Source organism: Nipponia nippon, unplaced genomic scaffold (assembly GCF_047370975.1).
Source record: "Nipponia nippon isolate SJK-2023a ecotype South Korea unplaced genomic scaffold, ASM4737097v1 scaffold_3, whole genome shotgun sequence".
Taxonomy (NCBI): domain Eukaryota; kingdom Metazoa; phylum Chordata; class Aves; order Pelecaniformes; family Threskiornithidae; genus Nipponia; species Nipponia nippon.
This window is the reverse complement of record NW_028262347.1, coordinates 58,081,553-58,101,617: the sequence shown is the minus strand read 5'-3', so window position 1 is coordinate 58,101,617 and position 20,065 is coordinate 58,081,553. Positions and strand designations below refer to the sequence as shown.

At 59.0% G+C, this 20,065-nt stretch overlaps 2 protein-coding genes across 3 annotated transcripts; both read left to right on the top strand.

Moving 5' to 3' along the window:
• Window positions 1-362: 362 nt before the first annotated feature.
• Window positions 363-11,453, top strand: SH3BP1 (SH3 domain binding protein 1). Of its 2 annotated transcripts, XM_087765772.1 has the most exons (19): window positions 363-392; window positions 1,025-1,094; window positions 2,959-3,001; window positions 3,389-3,493; window positions 4,332-4,408; window positions 4,707-4,818; window positions 4,918-4,994; window positions 5,668-5,803; window positions 6,454-6,522; window positions 6,915-7,005; window positions 7,296-7,438; window positions 7,523-7,634; window positions 7,730-7,811; window positions 8,516-8,596; window positions 8,704-8,820; window positions 9,257-9,354; window positions 9,542-9,671; window positions 9,834-9,949; window positions 10,415-11,453. In XM_087765772.1, the coding sequence occupies exons 2-19, from the start codon at window positions 1,033-1,035 to the stop codon at window positions 10,768-10,770; spliced, it is 2,007 nt and encodes a 668-aa protein (XP_087621898.1). In that variant the 5' UTR covers window positions 363-392; window positions 1,025-1,032; the 3' UTR covers window positions 10,771-11,453. The 2 variants fall into 2 exon arrangements, with proteins under 2 accessions (XP_087621898.1, XP_087621897.1); XM_087765771.1 differs by lacking the exon at window positions 363-392 and having other exon boundaries at window positions 791-1,094.
• Window positions 11,454-11,796: 343 nt separating this feature from the next.
• On the top strand, window positions 11,797-14,191 carry PDXP (pyridoxal phosphatase). Its single transcript, XM_087765863.1, has 2 exons — window positions 11,797-12,403; window positions 12,661-14,191. The coding sequence occupies exons 1-2, from the start codon at window positions 11,821-11,823 to the stop codon at window positions 12,984-12,986; spliced, it is 909 nt and encodes a 302-aa protein (XP_087621989.1). The 5' UTR covers window positions 11,797-11,820; the 3' UTR covers window positions 12,987-14,191.
• Window positions 14,192-20,065: the final 5,874 nt, after the last annotated feature.

Genomic DNA, 20,065 nt, shown 5'->3' with positions numbered 1-20,065 from the left:
GCAGAGAGCAGGCAGCACCCGAGCCTGAGAACCGGGAGTTTGTGGTCCCCGTGCAACCGTGCACAGGCGTTGCTGCTGCTCTGCGCCTGGCCCAGCCGCCCCGCTCGGAGAAGCCCTGCCAGCAGCGGGGGAGCGGGGAGGAAGGGGGCCTCCCCAGGGCACGCGGCAACCGTCCTCGGCCGCAGCTTTGCGGTGGCTCCGAAGAGCCTCGGCGATGGCAGGGAGGAAAAGCGGGGTGGGGAGCGCGGAAGGGGTTGCAGGGGTGGCTTTGCTGCTCGCCTTCCCGCTTTTGTCCTGACAAGGGGGACGTGTCATGGGGGGAAAGAGGTTGGAGATGTGCCCACGAGCATGGAGAGGTGCCCGAGAGGTGTTGGCAGTGTTTGGGTGACCAGGTAGGGCAGGGTGTACATCAGGCACCCCGTATGTGCTGCACAGCCAGCTGGCATGGCCACGGGCTGCCCCGCGGTGCAGCTGGTGGTGGGCAAGGCAAGGCGGGGAAAAACCACCCCGGCTGAGACAGAGAGCAAGAAACAGAGTGTGGGCCCTTCGCTTGGGCTTGGCAGCAGCGTGTGCTTGTCCTGCCTTGTTACGTGCTTGCTGTAATAATATTTCCCCTTTAAGGCTGGGCTGAAGTTATTTATACTTGTGGGGTGGTGACAGGAACACAGAGCGGAGCAGGAGCCCTGAACTGCTCTTACCTGATCTGCGGCAGAGGGGCAGCCAGAGGAGGAAGGAAGCTCAAAAAAAGAGAGGGAGCGAGAGAAGGGAGTCCAAGGGAGGGGAAGAGAAAGCAGGCAGGGCATCCCCAGGGAGGGACAAGGGAGGGGACCAGCCGGGGAAACAGAAAAAGGGGGAACGAGGGAAGGAGGAAGGAGAGGAGTAAGGAGGGAGAGGTCCTCAGGGAAAAGCAAGGGGCAGAGCAGCTCTGGGGAGCTTGGGGGCTGCTGGCATCCAATGCCAAGCGTCGCCGAGGGGTGCTGAGCGGGTACACCCAAGCAGAGTGGCTCTCGTGGTCTCCTCCCAGCTCTCAAGATGATGAAGAGGCAGTTTAATCGGATGCGGCAACAGCTGTCCCATCCCAACATCACCAGCCGGTAAGGACTTCTCCGCTACCTGTGCTGGAGGGCTGGGAGGGAGCGGGATGTGGGTCCCAGAGGGCTTGCACCGGGGCTGGACTGACCTCCCAGGGCCGGTGGCCAGGGAAAAGGGGAAAGGGGGAACAACCCTGGGTTTAAGCATCTTCAGCGTAAGCCAAGGGGCTGTGGCTCCCCGGCAGCCGCAGGGCAGCAGGAAGGCTGCACTGGTGCTGCTCAGCAGGGACATGATCCCCAAGCCCGGCTACCTCTCCCAGGGCCCACAGATGCTGCATCCACCTGGAAATGGGCCTTTCCCAAGCTTGGCTTCCCCAGGACGTGAGGACAATGGGGAGGGTCCTTCCAGCCACATGCCCTTGGCTGTGCAGTCACCAGGAGGGTGTTAGGAGCTGGGACCTGCCCTCCCCGCTGAGCCCGAGGTGGCCCATGGAAGCCAGATGCCCTGCGTAGCTCTAGCTGGCCCAGCATTACGGGCGTCCCAGGACACCCTTCAAGGAGAGGACCGGGGATCCTCAGAGGAGCCATGGAGGACTTAGAGCTTCACGCAAATCCCTCCAGCCCCATCCTACCTCCGCTGCTTCCTTATTTTTGTCTTCGGCTTTCCAAAGCTCTCCCCTTGCAAAACCCAGAACTGAAATTACAGGGCTGGGCCCTCCCTTCCCAGCCCCCTCTCTCCCTATTTCTTACAGCCACCTCCGCAGGTTCCCCAGCATTGGGAGGCTGAGCGGGACCAGCCATGTCCCCTGGACCACAGAGGTCCTTCAGCCAGCCCAGCAGACCGGCCACAGGGAAGCAGCTCCCACATCCTGGTGGCCTCTTGCTCTTCTTGCGTTCCCCAGAGACGAGCATGATCCCCTTTCCCACCCCTCCTCCCTCAAGAAGTCTTATCTCCACGTTGGATGCACCTCCCTTTCGTTTAATGCCAGGCAGGCAGGAGGTCTCAAGCAGCTCGCGCAGTCCAAGAGCAAGCTCTTCACCCGCTGCAGAGCCTCTCCTCCGCGGTCTGCAATCTCACGTGATTTTGCTTGCCTTCAACCAAGCCACCCCCGTTTCCTGCGGCTCCATGGCCTTGTCCCACGTCAGCTCTGGCGGGCAGTGAAAAGAGAGAAACACGAACTGGGGAAAAAGCAGCATCAGCAGAGGGACAGCAAACAGGGTTCCCAGGGCGTAGCAATGGCAGCAGGCTGTGAAGCGAGGTTTCCTCTATGGGCGGCATCAGGGAGGTTTGGTGGTGATGGCGGCTGGTGGGTTTTGAATTTGGTTTGAAGCAGAATTTGCTGCATGCCAAAAGTTTCCTTTCCCAGATATGCTCCTAATACCTGCTGCAAAACCAAGCAGAAAGCTGGTTTCACATAGACCTTTCTGGAAGGGCTGCTGTTGGCCTCAGTCCCCAGCTTGACAACAAAGATATCCTTGCTCTGGCACCAGTGACCCCACACCTTCCAGCTACCCTGGCCTGCAAAGATGCGTGCCGGGCTCCAACAGCACTGCCCTAGATTTGCCTTCAGGGGAGAGGTGGGCAGTCAGGGGTAGAAGGTTTCATCAGCAAACATCCCACCCCTGCCGTGGCCTCACTAGGCACCCTGTCTCCAAAAAACAGGCCACATCTGGATGTTTTGATTCTGGTGCTCTGAACTGGAAGCCCTGTCTAATGGGGTGTCCATCAGCCAGCAAGGTTGGCTGCCTTGCCCTGCTCCTGCTGTTCTCGTCCCCCCAGGCTCATTCTGCTCATAGCCTTGTGTACAATGGTCCAGGCCATAGCCAGCGTCTCCTGCTGGGTGGGATGCATGAGGACCTGCCTTCCCAAGGAGGCTGGGTGGAGGTCATCCCCATCTGCTGATGTCCCATTCTCCTTCCTCTGCAGAACCCAAGAAGCAACAGAGCTTCTGCCAGATGATTTGCTGCAGGTGAGGCGTGGGCTGGGCTGGGCTGGCAGGCGTGTGTCTGCTTGTGCCTGGGTGTGGGAACCTGCCCTGTTCCTGCCTGCGATTTGCCCTGCTGTCACGTCCAAGTCACAGGACTGGGACCTGCCCACGTGCCAGAGGGTGGCTCCAGGACCATGGTGTTCAGGGAATGGCAGGCTCCTGCCATGGGAAAGGGATTCCCCAGCTGCTCACAGAGGGATGAATCCTGACCAGGAGCTGTGCTCTCTTTTCCCTGGACCAGGGATGCTCTGGGCTGCGGTGGGATGCTGGGTGGGCTCACCCATGCCCAGAGCTGGGTGGTGGGGAGATGGCCTCGGGGTGCCCACGGTTGGTGACAGGGCTTCCCCATTTCCACCTTTCCACCGCCAGATCGAGCAGAGGATCGAGCCGGCCAAGCGAGCAGCTCACAGCGTGTCTAAGAGGCTCCAAGCCTGCCTGCAGGGGCAATGCGGCTCCGAGATGGACAAGCGAGTGGTGAGTGGAGTCCTCCCTCCACAGCCCACACTCGCCCTGGCTCTGCCCCCTGCCAGCAAAGGGGATGCCAGGCCCCTGCTTTGCAGGCTTTGCCAAAGGGTGGCCCAAAGCCCAGCCCAGGTCTCATCTCCAGCAGTGGCCACCAGCAGGTGCCCAGGTAGAGCAGAGCAGGACAACCCTCTCAACCATCACGAACTTGAGGCCTCCTGGGACGCAGATGGCATTTTTCCATTGAATAGCCCTCCAAAGCCCTGTTGTCCTTGTCCCTTCCTGAACCCCTGTGAACCTCTGGCACCCATGGTGCCCTGTGGTGAGGAGCACCACAGCCCGGCTGGGCACAGTGGTGCCACCACTTCTTCCTCCTTGGTTTGAACCTGCCACCCTCTTCCTGGCTGGTGCTGACAAGCCCTCATCTGGGAAGCAAACAGTGGATCCCCCTGCACTTTCCTTAGCCCCACCATGATTTTGCAGGCTCTTCTCTTCTTGGCAGCCTGACAAGCCCCAGCTTGGCTTAATTATTCTTGGTGATTAAACTGTTCCATACATTTGAAACCATGGCAGGGCTGGGCTTGGTGACAGCCTCCATTAGTGTCATGGTTCACCACAGGGAACTATTTTAGAGAAGACTGGAGGTTTTCTAACCAACTATGGAGCCTCGGTGCATTGTTTAACTTACTAGATCATGGCTTTGGCTGAGGGGACATCCAAAGGGCCCTTCCTTGGGCCCCAGGGCGCAAGGCTTGGCCACTTGCTCCCATGCCATATGGCATGCTTCACAGGCAGGGAGCTGCCACACCCCAGCTCACCATCCCTTTTCTGAATCCTTGGCTCTGTGCAGAAGAAGCTGCCCTTGATGGCTCTGTCCACAACGATGGCCGAGAGCTTCAAGGAACTGGACACAGAGTCCAGCCTGGGGTAAGTGCTGGTGGGACAAAGGGCTTGGGGTGACCCCGAAAGATGCCAGACCCTGGCAGAGCCACTGTCTTGGCTCAAGGGCTCCCACGGTCAAGCTGAGGTGTCAAACCCTGTCCTCAGAACAAACGTTGGTGTTGCAGATGGAGAAGGAACAGCCAGTGCCTTCAGCCTCCAGTTGCAGAGGGGGACAGGGGCTGGCTCAGGGTCCCACGTGGGTGTATGCGTATAGTGCGGGGTGTTGGGTCAGAGGGTGACATGGCTCCAGCCCACAGTCATTTCATCTCTGTCCCCCACACAGGAAAGCCCTGGAGATGGGCTGCTGCATACAGAGCTCACTGGCCAAAATCCTGGCCGAGTTTGAGATTGCCCTGGAGCGTGACGTCCTGCAGCCACTCAACAAGCTCAGCGAGGTAGCCCTGGCCGCCTTTGCCAGCTCCACTCTCCCATCCCACCTCTCCTTCCCACGTTCCCAAGCCTCTGCAACTCCCTCTGGCCCCTTTCTCCCACAGGAGGAACTTCCCGTCATCCTGAAGCACAAGAAGACTCTCCAGAAGTTGATCTCTGACTGGAACACCATCAAGAGCCGGTACAGGGCACACTGCGGCTGGGGGGGACAAGGGCACATGGGGCACAGCGCCCAGCCAGGTTGGGGGAGAGAGGAAGATGACTGCTCTGGGGAGGAGATTTCCCAGGGCTGGAGGTGAAGTCAAAGAGGCAACAGCTCTTCAGGAGCACCCAGTCAGCGCCTCTCTGTGGGTGCATCCTGCTCTGCGCTGAGCCGCTGGCTCCGTGGCACAGGAGAGAAGGGCAGTGCTGTTGCCAAAGGCAGCAAAGTGCCCTGCCGCTGAGATTGCCCCACTTTGACTCTTGCGGGGTAGCCTGTGCCATGCTGGGTTTCTCTGGGAGCGTGGGGCAGCCATGGCTCACTGGTGGCTTGTTTCCACACTGCTCTCCCTTTGGCTGGAGGGAGGAGAGGAGGGAACATCTCAGGAACAGGGTTTGGGAAGGGTCCTACAGACCCTGGGTGTTTCAGGCAGCTGTGCCAAGTGCCCCTGTCTCAACCAGGTCGCACCCCTTAGTGCGTCAGCCTCTTCCTCTTGTGGAGGAAAGTGAGAGGCACTGGCCTAGGAAAGCCACCGCAGGGCAGTACTGTGACTTGCCGTCCCTGTCGTGATCCCCATACCCCTTCTGCACACCCAGCCCACCCCACGTCCCTGGTGCTGAGGCTGTGGGTGTACCTCTTCTCTCCCACCCCAAAGGCTGAACCAAGCTGCCAAGAGCTCCAGTAACAGCTCTGGTGCTGGCGCTGGCCCCGGGGCGTCTTCTGCTGCCAACAAACTGGAGATCTTGAAGGAAGAGGAGGAAGAGGTGAAGAGGAAGGTGGAGCAGTGCAAGGTGAGAATGTCAGTGGCTCTCCCCCATGGGGCAGCTCCAGGGCTGGAGACCTGCTCCCCTCCAGCGGCTCCATCCGAGGTGACCCCGCACCAAGGCAGATGCAGCCAGCTGGCACATCCTGCCCTCTGCAAGCAAACCGATCCCTCAAGGAGCAGAAATAGGGAGATGACCCAAGCCCAGGGAAGAAGAGTAAAGGATTCAAAGCACAAGCTGCTGCACAGAGGAAGCTCCAGGGGCTACAGCAGGGAGCTTATGGGGTCCCCTCGGGCTGGGCTGATCTGGGGTCTGTGCTGGGTGGCAGGGGACTTTCACATCAGCTTTCTCCGCTTCTGCCCTGTCTCTCTGAAAAGCCCAGCACCTTGTCTGGTGGATCCCATGGGCCTGCTGGAGCTGGAGGTGCAAGGACCTCTTGTCCCTGAGCTTCTTGTGCCAGGACCCTGATCATAGGGCAGGTTGCTGACACTACCCAAATGCCAGCGATGGGGGCAAGGAGGAATACCCACGTGGTCCCAGCCTGCCTCCCCACCGCACCCTGGACACCCTGTCTGGGTGACTCATGGCCCAGACGGGGGCCTTTGTGAAGATATCCCCTTTCCTTGGGTGCCAGTGAGGAGGTGGAAGGTTGCTCTTCTCTGTGTCTCCCTTCCCAGGATGAGTACATGGCTGACCTCTACCACTTCTCCACCAAAGAGGACAGCTACGCCAGCTACTTCATCAGAGTAAGTCCTCTCTCGCACTCCTCCTCGGCATGTGAACATCTCCTGGGGTATGTGTGAGCCCAGCCTTATCCCCATCCGCACCGAGCCCTCTGGCCAGGGCAGGGGACAGCCCCAGCAGATGCCCAAAGCCGTCCTTGTTCCATGCACTGCAGGTGCACATTGCCACTAGCGCCAACTGCAAACAGAGCAGCTTGTCCCGATGACCTCCCCCCCATCTCCAATTTGCCCTCTACCCCTCACTATAGCCATGGTCCCACAAACCCCAGGGGAGTTCCCCTTGCAGCTCGCCCTTCGTCCTGTCTCCATGTGGATGCAATGTCCTGGGGATGGGGGTCTCTCCAAGAGGGGCTGGTGCTGAACTGAGCACAGTTTGCATGTTCCCTGTCTGGCAGCTGCTGGAAATCCAAGCCCAGTATCACCGGCAGTCCCTGGAATCACTGGACTCGGCTCTGGCAGAGCTGAAGGAAAGCCACAGCCAGACAGGTACCCGCCGGCTCTCCACACAGCCTGGGGAGAGCCACAGCTGAGCCCAGGGGATGCGAGTGTGGCTGGTGAGGCTGGGAAAGGCAGGTTTTCCCTCCCTGTGCCTGCTGCTGCCTCCCACATTGGGCTGATGGGATGGGGACCACAGCCTGAGATGGGCTGGGGATGCTGGCTGCCCTGCCTCTGCTTCCACCCAGCCAACCATGGCTCGGAGCGAGATGTTGGCATGGCTAGATGCCAGGTGGCCTCGGCGGTCACTGTCCCTCCTGACGTTCACCTCCCTCTTCCAGAGCCCTCCTTTGCTGCAGACGCCCCGGTGGTGGGGTACTATGGCGTGCCCCTAGAGACACACCTCAAGAGCTTGGGCCGGGAGATCGCACTGCCCATCGAAGCCTGTGTCATGATGCTGCTGGCCTCCGGCATGAGGGAGGAGGTAGGCAGCGCTCCTGACCCCGCTGCCACCCTTCCCCCCAAAATGCAGCCCCTTGCATCCCTTCGCTCTTCACCCCATCCCCAGGGACTCTTCCGGCTGGCAGCGGGCGCCTCAGTGCTGAGGAAGCTGAAGAGCAGCTTGGCCAGCGGCTCCAATGCCCTGGAGGAGTTTTACTCGGACCCCCATGCCGTGGCCGGTGGGTGCCGGTGAGGTGGGATGGGGGTACACAATCAGACAGTCCCTGCTGTCCCCCAACCACCATCACCCCCACTACTCCCCCTCCCCTCCCAGGTGCACTGAAATCCTACCTGCGAGAGCTGCCCCAGCCTTTGATGACCTTCGAGCTCTACAACGAATGGGTCAAAGTGGCCAGGTGGGTCCGGGCGTTGGGGCGGAAAAGCCTGGTGGGGCTCAAAAAGCCCCCCTGCCACCCTCCCTCTATCCCCCCCAGCGCTCGGACCAGGGCTGCTCGGCCTCGTTTGCCACGCGGGGAGATAAGAATGCAGAGCCTGGTCTGTCCCATGCTCAGCAGAAATCCAGGTGGCCCAAAATCTCAGAGAACAGCAATAAAAAACACAGCAGGGCAGGGGGAAGGCTGCAGCCTTTTTGATTGCAAGAAGAACTTAGCCTATGAAGACCCCCTTGGCCTCAATGGTGTGAGCCCCATCTCACCGGCCCAGCAGCCCAGTTTGGCCTCTTCCTTTCGGGATGGAAGGGGTGGCAGAGGAGGGAGAGCAAAAAGCCTGGGGGAAGGAAGAAAGCACCTTTCTAAAGGGATCTGCTCAGTGCCATTGACCCCCGTAGTCATGGTGAAATAGGGTTGTTGCTTGTGGCAAGGCAGTGCTCGCCCCCAGGCCCACCCACAAGCTATATTCATATCATATTAAATCCCTTTGAGCCTTTGGGGTGCAATTTTGTTGATGCCTGGCTCAGTTGCCCAGTAAAGGCAGGGCCTAGCAGGGCATCTCCATCCCTGCACAGGGTGGCCGACACTGGCCTTCCTCCCTTGCATGCCATCTCCCTCTCTGCCGTAGGGAGCGGGCTGAGCTCTCTGCTCCTCCCTCTTCTCTCTTGCAGTTTAAAGGACGTTGACAGCCGCGTACAGAGCCTGCAAGACACCTGCAGCCGCCTGCCCTGGGAGAGCTACAACAATCTGAGGTGTTTTGCAGGGATGGGGCTTCTTCGTCCCCAAGCAATCACTGGGGGCAGCTGTTCCCTGCCCGAATCTGTACTTACTGCCCCCTCACCCTCCTTTTACCCCACAGGTATCTGATCAAGTTTTTAGCCAAGCTGGCCGAACACCAGGAGTTGAATAAAATGACCCCCAGCAACATCGCCATCGTGCTGGGCCCCAACCTGCTGTGGGCGCAGCAGAGCGCAGAGTAAGGCCTGGCTCGAGGGGGTGGGAAGCAGCTCAGGGTGCCCTGCATGCTAACGCCGTGAGAAAGGCTGACCCTGCAGCCTTCAGGCTGGTCTAAAGCACCTGCGCCTCTTCCATCCTCAAGTCCCATCCCTTGTCCACACACTCCCTGAGCAGCACGTCCCCTCGCCAAGCACGTGTCCACTTAGGCACTCTGCAAAGTAGCAGAGGAAGAGGCTGAGACCCAGAGCACTTGTGATATGGATGGCCTCCAACACCATTGGCCTCCAACACCAAACTAGGGTTTCCAGGAGAGGGAACAAGGCCCACCGCCCACCCTACCACCCCCCTTGGCTGGGCTGTCTCTCCTTTGGGCTCTGCCCCCTCAGGAATTAACACCAAAAGGGTTAATGCCCCCAAAACCCTTTTCTGATGCCTCCCCCCGCCCCGTCTCTCAGAGACCCTGTGCAACTGGACTTGGCCTCGGTCTCCTCCATCCAGGTGGTGGGCGTGGTGGAAGCCCTCATCCAGAACGCGGACACCCTCTTCCCTGGAGGTAAGGCCAGGGCCTCGGGCGGGGGCTGCAGCAGAGAGTGAAGGGGGGAGGACGGGGAAGGGACGTTTATCCATCCCCGGGAGGAGGGAAGCGGGGGGCTGCTCTGGTTCCCCACTGTGGGGTCACTGGGGGAAGCTCTGCACGGCAGGCGCTTCCTCGCAGGATCTCCTCCTTGCTCTCCATACAGAGGTAGATTTCAACGTCTCAGGCATGTTCACGCCGCCCGCAAATACGGGATTTGGTGAGGCCGCTCTGGTGGAAGAGCCGTCCCCTGAGCCCCCTCCGGCCGGCACCCCTGCTCTCCCGGATGGAGAGGCGTAAGTCTGGCGGGAGCTGGAGGCTCTGGCTGCCCCAGCTCTCTCCATATTCTCCCCTCATCCCACGCCACGGGCCGTATCCTTACGAGATGGATGCGAGGTGCCTCACGGCCAGGACCACCACGTCCAACCAAAGCCTGACTTGCCCTATTCTCTGTGCAGCACCTCGAGGGACCCTGAGGCCACGTCCCAGCCAGCATCCCCAGCAGTGACCAGACCGTCTCCTGAAGCCGCGGGGCCACCAGCTCCGCAGATGACCGACAACACTGCCCGCAAAGGTTAGGGTGCCCCAGACGGCATAGTGCTTGGGAGATGGCACCCTCAAATGCCACTTGCTCTGGTTTGCCTTCATCCGGCCATTCCCTGCGAGAAAGGGTGCTGGGGATGTCCCTGCCACCAAATGAGAGGCAGCATGGTTGGATCTGGCCCCTCACTGCGTGCTCCATCCCCAGCCAAGGTGGGACTGCAGGGGTGGATGTGGACAGTCCTCCAGTGTGGGGGTGAACACCCCCCCCCAAAGAAGTGCCAAAGCTCATGCCCCCTTGTGAAAGGGAGAGGGTGGGAAAAGCCCCCAAAAGCTGTCGTGCGCTTGGGTCTCCAGTATGGGAGCTGACCAAGAGGCAGCTTGTCTGTCAGTCTGCCTGCAGCCCCCTGCCTGACCCACAGCCAGCACCACAGCCCCCTCTGCCCCAGGGAGAGACCCCAGCGGAGGAGACCCCAACCCACCCCAGCTTTCTTTCCAGGCAAGCGCCCGGCTCCAGCCCGACCCATGATGCCACCACCACCTGTGGCTCAGCCCCGGAGCACGGCTCCTGCCCCGGCGGCCCCCGAGCACACAGGCAGCCCCAAAGCCCGGCCGCGACGGATGGCCGGGGCAGCCAGCCGAGCCCCCTCTGTCCCACCACCGCTTCCTCCCCAGCCGGCACGCCGCCACAGCCGAGACGCCCCGCCATCCCCCAGGCCTCCCGCCGGCGAGGCCGACATGGCGCCTGCCACGGACTGTGCCCTGGGAGCCGCAGACGAGGGGCAGCCGCTGCCTGCGGGAGGAAGGAGCCCCCTGGCCACATTGCCTCCAGCGGGGCAGCCCACGGAGAACTGAGCAGGGTGGGGGGCGTGGGGGCACCACGGGGCCACGGAGATGGGGTCCACTGCCCCTCTGGGACCCAGCAGGCGCTGTGGAAATGCCGGGGCGGCCTGAGGGACTGCACATCCCTGCAGCTCCTCCATCTTCCTCCCTTGGCTCATGCCAGCCGGGACCCTCTGCCTGCCTCCCCTCGCTCTTCCCCTCTCCAGGGAGCCTTCCTCCCCGCACCACCACCTCCCTGCTGGGCTCCCAGCCCGGGACCCCCGATCCCAGGAGAGCCACCTGTGAGGAGGGGAGGCTCCCAGGTGCTGCCTGCGGTTTTTGGGCCAGCATGGGCAGCCTGGCCCGGTGGGCCCATTTGCGGGCACACAGCCGTGATCCCAGCCCCTCCTGCCCCGTTTTGCCTTAAAACGTGTTGCCCCAGGAACACACAGGCAGAGGTATATATATAAATACATATATATTTTTTGCAACCAAATTATTTAAAGAGCTGGTGTCAGTCGCAGGCCGGTGTGAGCAGGGCGCACTCGGCAGCCCGAGGTGCTGGAGGCCGCCCGCCCCGCTGGCTGCAGCCGGGAGGAGGGAAGGGGGAGTTCCCCGGGGTCGGCAACGGGCGGAGGCACGGCTCAGCGCTAGGGCGTAAGGACGGCAGGGCAGCCGGCTCCCCCGGCCGGCGGCGAAACGCAGCCGAAGGGTAATGGCGGCCCCGCCGGGCAGCAGGAGGCGCCCTGCCGCCGCGCCTTCCCCCGGGGGAGGTGGTGACTGGGGGAGGGTGGCTTTAGCCAATCGGCGAGCGCGCTCAGGCTCTGTCCCGCCTCCTCACCGCCTCCCTCAGCAGCCAACAGGGCGGCGCGGCTGTCACTTCGGGAACCGGCCTCCCGCCGCTCGGCCCCGCCCCTTCCCCTCGAGGGCCACAGGGCAGCGCGGCTGCCGCTCGCCACTCTCCCCGCCTCCCATTGGCGGCGGCCGGCGGGCGGAGGGCGGTGATTGGCGGGGCGGGGCGGGGCGGGGCGGGGCGGGACGCGGCGGCCGGCCGGCGGGCGGGAGGGCTGCGGCGGCGGCGGCATGGCGAGCTGCCGGCGGCTGAGCGGCGCGGGGCTGCGGGAGGTGCTGGGCCCGGCGCAGGGGCTGCTTTTCGACTGCGACGGCGTGCTGTGGGCGGGCGAGCGGGCCGTCCCCGGCGCCCCCGAGCTGCTGGAGCGGCTGCGGCGCAGCGGCAAGGCCGCCCTCTTCGTCAGCAACAACAGCCGCCGCTCGGTGGCCGAGCTGGAGCGACGCTTCAGCCGCCTCGGCTTCCGCGGCGTCCGCGCCGAGCACGTCTTCAGCTCCGCGCTCTGCTCCGCGCTCTTCCTCCGCCAGCGCCTCCTCGGCGGCGGCGGCGGCGGGAACGGGGCCGGCCGCGTCTTCGTGCTGGGCGGCGAGGGGCTGCGGGGCGAGGTGCGCGACGCCGGCCTGCGCCTGGCGGGCGAGGGCGAACCGGCGCCCGGCGCCTCCGAGCCGGTGCGGGCCGTCCTGGTGGGCTACGACGACCAGTTCACCTTCGCCAAGCTGGCGCAGGCCTGCGGCTACCTGCGCGACCCGCAGTGCCTCCTGGTGGCCACCGACCCCGACCCCTGGCACCCGCTCAGCGACGGCCAGCGCACCCCCGGTGAGCCCGCGGGCCCTCCCCTGCTGCCCCGGGGGGTGCGGGGGGCCGAGGCCGGCGGGGTTGGCCTGGGTCGGAGTTCGCCCTCCCTCCCGCGCCTGGGCGAGGGGGTGCCCTGAGCACCGGGACGGGCAGGGCTGCCCTCCGGCGTCCCGGCCAGCTCCTGCAGCCCTGCCGGCAGCGCCACGCTTGCTCGTCCTCCGGCGGGGCCCCTTAGCCCACAGCTGCTTCATTTTCTCCTCCTTTCCCCCCGCCTCCAGGGACTGGCAGCCTCACAGCCGCGGTGGAAACGGCTTCGGGCCGCAAGGCGCTGGTGGTGGGGAAGCCGAACACCTACATGTTTGATTGCATCGTGGAGCGTTTCGGCGTTGACCCGTCCCGCACCCTCATGGTGGGAGACCGTCTGGAGACAGATATCCTCTTCGGCAAGAACTGCGGCCTCTCCACCATCCTCACGCTGACGGGCGTCTCCCGCCTAGAAGAGGCACAGGCCTACATGGCCAGCGACAGCGCCGCTGCCAAGGATCTGGTGCCCAATTACTATGTGGACAGCATTGCAGACTTGATACCGGGCCTGGATGAGTAGCAGTCTGTACATGTGAGGGCAGAGGGGTCGGGTTCCCCATCCCAGATCTCCATCTGTTCCCATTTCTCTCTCACTGCCCTATTCCCTCAATCCCTGGTTTCTTCACATTCCAACGCCCTTCTTTGGGGGCAAAATGGGGGGTGGGGGTGGCAGGAGGGGGCAGGGTTCAAGTTGTCTCTGCCGAGAGCTATCCGTGATGGACAGAGTCCTTCTCTCCCTCATATGCCAGCTGCCAGCATCTCTGGGAGAGAGCTGGAGGCCTTGAGGCTGACGGGGGGTCAAATCAGTGTGTGTGGCCTCTCCCCCTGCAGGGATGAGGGACCGGCTGTCTTATTAGTTTTCTCTAACCAGTGGCGGCCTTTTACTGCTGTCCCTTCACTCGTAACTCTCAACTTCTGAGCTGCATCCCTGCAGTCCTTGTGGTAACCCCGTCCTCGCCAGGGGACCGGCTGGCATGGTCACCCACCCGGTCTACATCAGTGCCAGGGCGTGTGGAAGCAGTGTGCCGGAGCTCTGGAGCGATGAATGAGAGCATGGCTGCTTCCCACGAGTGACAGGGAGCATCGCCTCATCTCTTCTCTCCCCTGTTCCTTAGAGATGTTTCCCCACCACCCCCTGCCCTGACTCAGTTAATAACTGTGCCAGTGTCCATCTGAAGGACTATAGAAAGGGAAGAGACTGGTTTGAGGGTGGGTTTTTTGTGCCAAACAAACAAGCTGTGACTATGCACAGCAGGTCTGCAGTTGTACCTTGTTTTCAAGCACCCTTTCCGAAGGGGCTTGTGAAGGAGAGAGGGCTCCCAGACCACGACAGCACAGCAGTAGTGAACTGTACGACTCTCCCCGGTTCCCCCTCCTCAGTGGATTTTGCCATAGTACAGTGAGAGAAAAGGGCTGATGGGGGTCTGTGCCCCAGCTGCTGGTGTGCAGGTGAGGTGTTGGTGGTATAGTCACTGCTGTGAATGTGTCACAGCCCTCAAAATCATTCCTTGCTGCTTTGTCTTTCTACATTTTTTTTAATTTGATCTTATTTATCAGACTTATTTATTGTTCAAATACTGTATTATTTGTATAAACTATGCTGACTGGTTGCACCAAGGGGACGGGGCAGTGCCTTTGGGCCTCCCTTACTGTCCATGTCCCATGTTGATGTTCTTACACTCACCGTGTCTCTGTATATAATAAAGTGTGAGCGTAGGCTGGGAACGACCTCCTCTTCTTTTGCCTGTGGTCCCATCAAGATGATGAACAGCCTGGGTATCTTTGAGCCCTCGAAGATGAGGACGTGGCAAGACCTTTCCTCACTCAAGGGGGTGCTGCTGGGTAGACAAGAGAGGGGTGGACAACGTCTTGTGGACAGTGTCTGCTGTGCTGCTGTTTGCTGCTGTCTCTTACTGGGGACTCAGAACGGGAGTCGAGGGTGGAGGTGGCCGGTGGGGCTATGGTGCAGGGCACGGGGTCCCTCCAGGTGAATTGGAGCAGGGAGAGATGCAATCTTTGCCAGCTGCCTTTGCATTTCACAGCATAGGCGATTCCTCGCTGGGGAACGGTGACATCTTCTGCTGCGCCTGAGGTCTGCCCGCTGCTGGTCAGGTGGACCCCAACGCAGCGGTGTCCTGCTCTGCTAGGGGTAGGGGTGAGGTGCAATCTGTCACCCGCATCTAGCTTGCAGAGGGCTGAGAACTGCCCAGATAAGGTTTTTTTGTGACCCTTCTCGACTACGCTGAGCTTTGAGTGAAGGGGAGGTGGGTGTCAGGGTGTCACTGTACCCTTGGAGGTGACCTTCGCTGGACTGTAGCTTGCCATGCCCTACATCCTCTCCTAGAGTTTGGCTGTGGTCCCAGGCCGGAGGGAGAAAACAGATTGGGTAAGAAAAGCGTTTGAAATCGCTTGAAGGTACTTTGCCTCCCTTCCTCATGCGGGAGCCAAATCCTTCAACCTCTGTAACAGCTGTTGGTGGTAACCAAGCATCACATCTCCTGCTTGAGAGATCAGCTGTTCAGCTGAATAACCAGCCTCGGTGTAAGTTAGTGCTGCGTCGGCTCATGTGGCAGAACTAGATGCAACTTACTGGCCCTGGGATAATTCCAGGTGCTGAGTGTCTTTTTTTTTTTTTCCTCCCCCTTCAAAACAACTTAGGAAACAGCCCTCCAAAACAAAAGAACATCCAAAGAGCTCTCTAAAGACTGCCTGTCATCTTAATTGGTCCCCTTTGTATGTGTGTGTCTCTCCCTTTTGTCTGTCCCATCTCCAATTAGACAACCGGAGGACTGGTACTCCCTTAATGAGCCCCTGACCAACACTTGCATTGTCAAGCAGAGGCAAGATCAAGACCTAATGTGTCTGCTAACTAAATGACCCTGACATTTTTCAGAGCTCTCAGTTCTTGTATCAGGCTGAAACTTGGAGCGCTGTTGTTGTGACTCGGGGCCACAGCTGGGAACGCTCAGTATGGCTGCAAATTGCATAGGTTGAGTTGGTTACGTGTGTGTGTGTACAGAGGAGATGGTGCACAGCAAGAGCGTGCATGACAAGAACATCCCCAGCAGCTGCCCCCTTTTTTCTAGGGTGAGTCCTTCTCGCGCTCTCTGCTTTGTTTGCTCTGTCCTTTCCAGCTCTCCCAGCCAGCAGATGGGATTTTGGAGGCTGTGGTCTTCCAGGCTGGCACACTGAGAAACAGAAAGGAATCCAATAGCTAATTGGATCATAACAGCCTGCATTTGGGCCCTCTCGAAAGAGACCTTAGAGTTTGTCCTTTGGATCCCAAATGGTGAGCCTGTGGAGACGGTTTTCTTCTTCACATGGCTGCTGCTGAAAACAGAGCTCAGCAGAGGCGATGGCTGATCCCTATCTCTTATGACCACGTAACTTCTTTTGATCTGGTGCACCACTCCCTGAGGGCTTTGCTATGAAGCAGAGGTGGACTTGGGGCAGAAGGGGAATAGGCTTTACCTGGCTTGGTTCTTCATGTAGCTGAGGGCACCAGGCAGGGGTGACCTGTGTCTTGTAAATGCTTCCTCTCCCCAGCCGTGGAAGCAGAGGGGTAAGTGCTGCCTCTAGCCATGAGGCTGCTCTTGCTTTGAATGGGGATGAGAGCAGCACTATAGGGGTGCCTCAGGTCTGCCAGGCTTTGGTTTTGTGTGGCTCCCCTCTGCTGCTATCACTTCTGCATGTAATGAAGGTGAGTATGAGCTGATCTAGAAAACTAGACTGGAAGAGTCCCTGAGGGATGATGAGTTCTCCATCCAAGCCCTTCAGACATCCATTCAACCACTGACACTAAGTGGTCTGTGATCCTCAGGGGGGTCAGGCCTTGGTTCCTTCTAGGGTGGGTCTGGTGGGCCTGCAGAGCACATCTGCTGTTGAAACTGAAAAAAGTGATGGCTCCTGCCTGGGTAAGCTGATTTCTTCTTGTCTACAGCAGTTTTTCTTCTTGGGTTGAGTGTTCAAGGAAGCAGTGCAGTTGCCAGGGAGCACAGAGCTGTGGAGAGTGGAGCTGCAGCGGCGCGTGGAAGGGTGGAGCGGGTGGGAAGCCTGGCTTGGTGTAGCGTAGGGAAGGGTATTTTTCTCACCTTCAGAAAATTGCATCGTCCTTTCCTGCCGTGCAATAGAGACAACACCCAGGCAGGTGGCAGTCACTCCGTTGCCCCAGGAACCTCGTATCCTTCATCCGTGGTTACTGTGGCAACCGCTGGCTGGATGATGTCAGCAGCAACCTGCTGAGCATTGCCTGCTCTGCGCAAGGCCCAGGGAGAGGCTAGGGATGCCTGTGTTCCCCTGGCTGGGGGAGATGTAACTTCATCTTGCCTCCTGGACTCCAGCCATCCTTAGGCATGGATGGGTGGATGAGGCAGAGAGCTGCCAGAAGTCTCTCTGGGCTCTTGGGAGCTTGGGACAATGTGGAAAAGTGTCGGATATATGAGTAGGTGAGCCTGCTTCTATAGGAAACTATCCCTTGAGCCAGAGTGGACCAAGCTGTACTGCTTCCATTTGTGTCCAGCATTCGTGATTTGATGGCAGGTAACCTGGAAGCAGTCTGTGTGTGCTCCTTCGTGGCTGTCTGCTGCTTTCCTCTACTGCTTTGTGACCTCTGGCTAGACTGCTCTCACCGGCCTGACTTCTAGGGCACTGAGGCTTTGGCAGCCTGATGTCCCCTAGTTTGAAATGTTCTTCATCATGCTCCTGTTTTCCTGGGATCAGAATATTAACAGGTGCTTCCTATGTTCCTTCTCAAACATACTGCTTTCTTCCCTTTCACAGAATCACTGTGGCTGAGGTTGGAAGGGACCTCTGAAGGTCATCTGGTCCAACCCAGTGATGAAGCAGTGCTCTCTGGGCCAGCAGCCCAGGACCGTGTCCAGATGGCTTTTGACTGTCTCCAAGGATGGAGACTCCACAACCTCTCTGGGCAGCTGGGCCAGTGCTCAGTCACCCTCACAGTAAAAAAGTGTTTCCTGATGTTCAGAGGGAACCTCCTGTGTTTCAGTTTGTGTCCATTGCCTCTGGTCCTGTCGCTGGGCACCACTGAGAAGACCCTGCCTCCATCTTCTTTGCACCCTCCCTCCAGGTATTTATACACATTGACAAGGCCCCCCCGAGCCTTCTCTTCTCCAGGCTGAACAGTCCCAGCATTCTCAGCCTTCCCTCATAAGAAGAGATGCTTCAGTCCCTTAATAATTTTTGTGACCCTTCTCTGGGGTCTCTCCACTCTGTCCCTGTCTCTCTTGTACTGGGGAGCCCAGAACTGGACACACCACTCCAGGTGTGGCCTCACCAGTGGTGAGCAGATCACCTCCCTCGACCTGCTGGCAACACTCGTCCTAAGGCAGCCCAGGATACTGTTAGCATCCTTTGCTGCAAGGGCACATTGCTGGTTCATGTTCAACTTGATGTCCAACAGGACCCCAGGTCCTTTTCTGCCAAGCTGTTTTCCAGCTGGGTGGTCCCCAGCATTTCCTGGTGCCTAGGGTTATTCCTTCCCAGGTGCGGGACTTCGCACTTCTCCTTGTTGAACTTCACGAGGATCCTGCCAGCCCATTTCTCCAGCCTGTCAAGGTCCCTCTGGATGGCAGCACAACCCTCTGGTGTATCAGCCACTCCTTCCAGTTTTGTGTCATCAGCAAACTTGCTGAGAGTACACTCTCCCTCATCATCCAGATCATTAATGACGATGCTAAACAGGATCAGACCCAGTATTGACCCCTGGGGTACACCACTAGTTACTGGCCTCCAGCTGGACTTTATGCCACCGATCACCACCCTCTGGGCCTGGCCATTCAGCCAGTTTTCAGTCCTCCCCACTGTTTCCTCACCCAGCCCATACTTCCATTGGCTTCTCTACAAGGGTCTTATGGGAGACAGTGTCAAAGGCCTTACTGAAGTCAGGGTAGACAATGTCCACTGCTCTCCCCTCATCTACCAAGCCAGCCATTTCATCATAGAAGTTTATCAAGTTGGTCAAGTGACTGACACTTTAGGAAGACAACAAATGGGCCCAAAGATATTAATTGGTGATGAGGTGCCTTTAATATGAGGCACTAATGATCATCCTGGCTGGGAAGTTGTTAGCGTTCAGCCACATGACATGGTAAGAGAACTGGGAGGATCTGGAAGGTGTTGGGACTAGAAGGACAGAGGAGGTTTTTTTTGCATGGGAAAGTGCCTCCAGAGCCAAGAAAGGATCATAATCCTAGGAACTCACTCAATACTTGCCCAACCTGATGCGAGAGTCCCCCTTTGCCAAGGCAGGCACCTCTGGCACCACCCTGTCCCGCAGCAGCTGGAGCAGGGAGGAGGAGGGGAAGGCGAGGAGCAGCAGCCTGTTACTGCCTGCCCTGGCGAGGCAGCCAGCGTTTGCTCTTCCTCCAGCAGCGGTGTGGGTAGAAGTCCCTCCTCTGCAGCACAGCTTGCCTCTCCTCACTCCTTACGCAAGGCATTGCCCCCTCTACCCCATAACATGGGCTTTCAGGTACCCCCTTGCCATCCCCGTGTCATTATTTTTTCCTTCCTTATTGCTGTCTCTTTCGCTCTGCAGACTCTGACCCCAGCAAACTCGCCCAGCAGCCCAGGGGACTTGCGTGGCTACGCATGTCCAGGAACTGCAGCTGTGTTGTTGGGCTCTGCTTGCCTGGGAATTGTGCATGGATAATGTATTGGAAGTGCTCCTGCCAGACAAGCTATTCTGGTGCTCCATGTAATCCCTGGGAGATAATAAACAGCTGAACCTGCTGAGAGCAATTAAAAGCCATTAATAACTCCACCAACTTAGAGAGCTATATTGGTCTTTGTAGCTTCGGTATACCACTGCAGCAAAGCCCTGTCAGCTCTGTAAACCTTCAGTATGGAGACAAGGGAGACATGATGCCAGGAACATTCCCAGGTCATGGGGCAGCTGCCTGCGACCATCCAGGTTGTTCTGCCCTGTGATTTAGCCTGCTAGATGTGCAGCTCCAGCAAATAGCAGTTTCCATTCTGTAAACAGGATTTTGCTGAGCACTGAGATGCTCTCTTCACTTGTTATGGGTGAGAGAAACCTGTCCTTTAAATGGACACTGTTGTCCATCAGGATGTAAATCGGGTCGCCCAAAGCCCTGTGCCAGCCTTTCTGCTCACCAGCCCTTGCTGAACCTCTAGCCTGGCTCCCACAGAAGCTGCACAGAAAGTGGTACCTGGTTAAAATCCAGGGGCAGGAATTGCTTCCCTACTTGACCTGTTTCAAGTAACCTGGAACAACTCAGATGATACTGTTTTCTGTTTCCTCACTCCACTGTCGTACTACAGCTGCCTGCGTGCGATTTAAGTAGTTTATCCCTGCAGCATGGATGCCAGAGAAATTGAGTCTTTGTGGGCTGTAGATTAGAGATTTCCCACCTGCTAGGACAATGTTGACTGTGGCCCTGGCAAGGTGTCCTTTCCTCACAAAACAGAGGTGTTCCTGACTTGGTGTCCTTCTCTGGCCTAATATGTGGATGTTGCTGATTCACCTAACTTTGAGCAGAGCCTAGAAGCAGTGTGGAGCAGTGCCAGTCCCTATCTGTGCACCTGCAAAGTTTGGGGGGTGGAGGTGTGAAGAATAGCAAT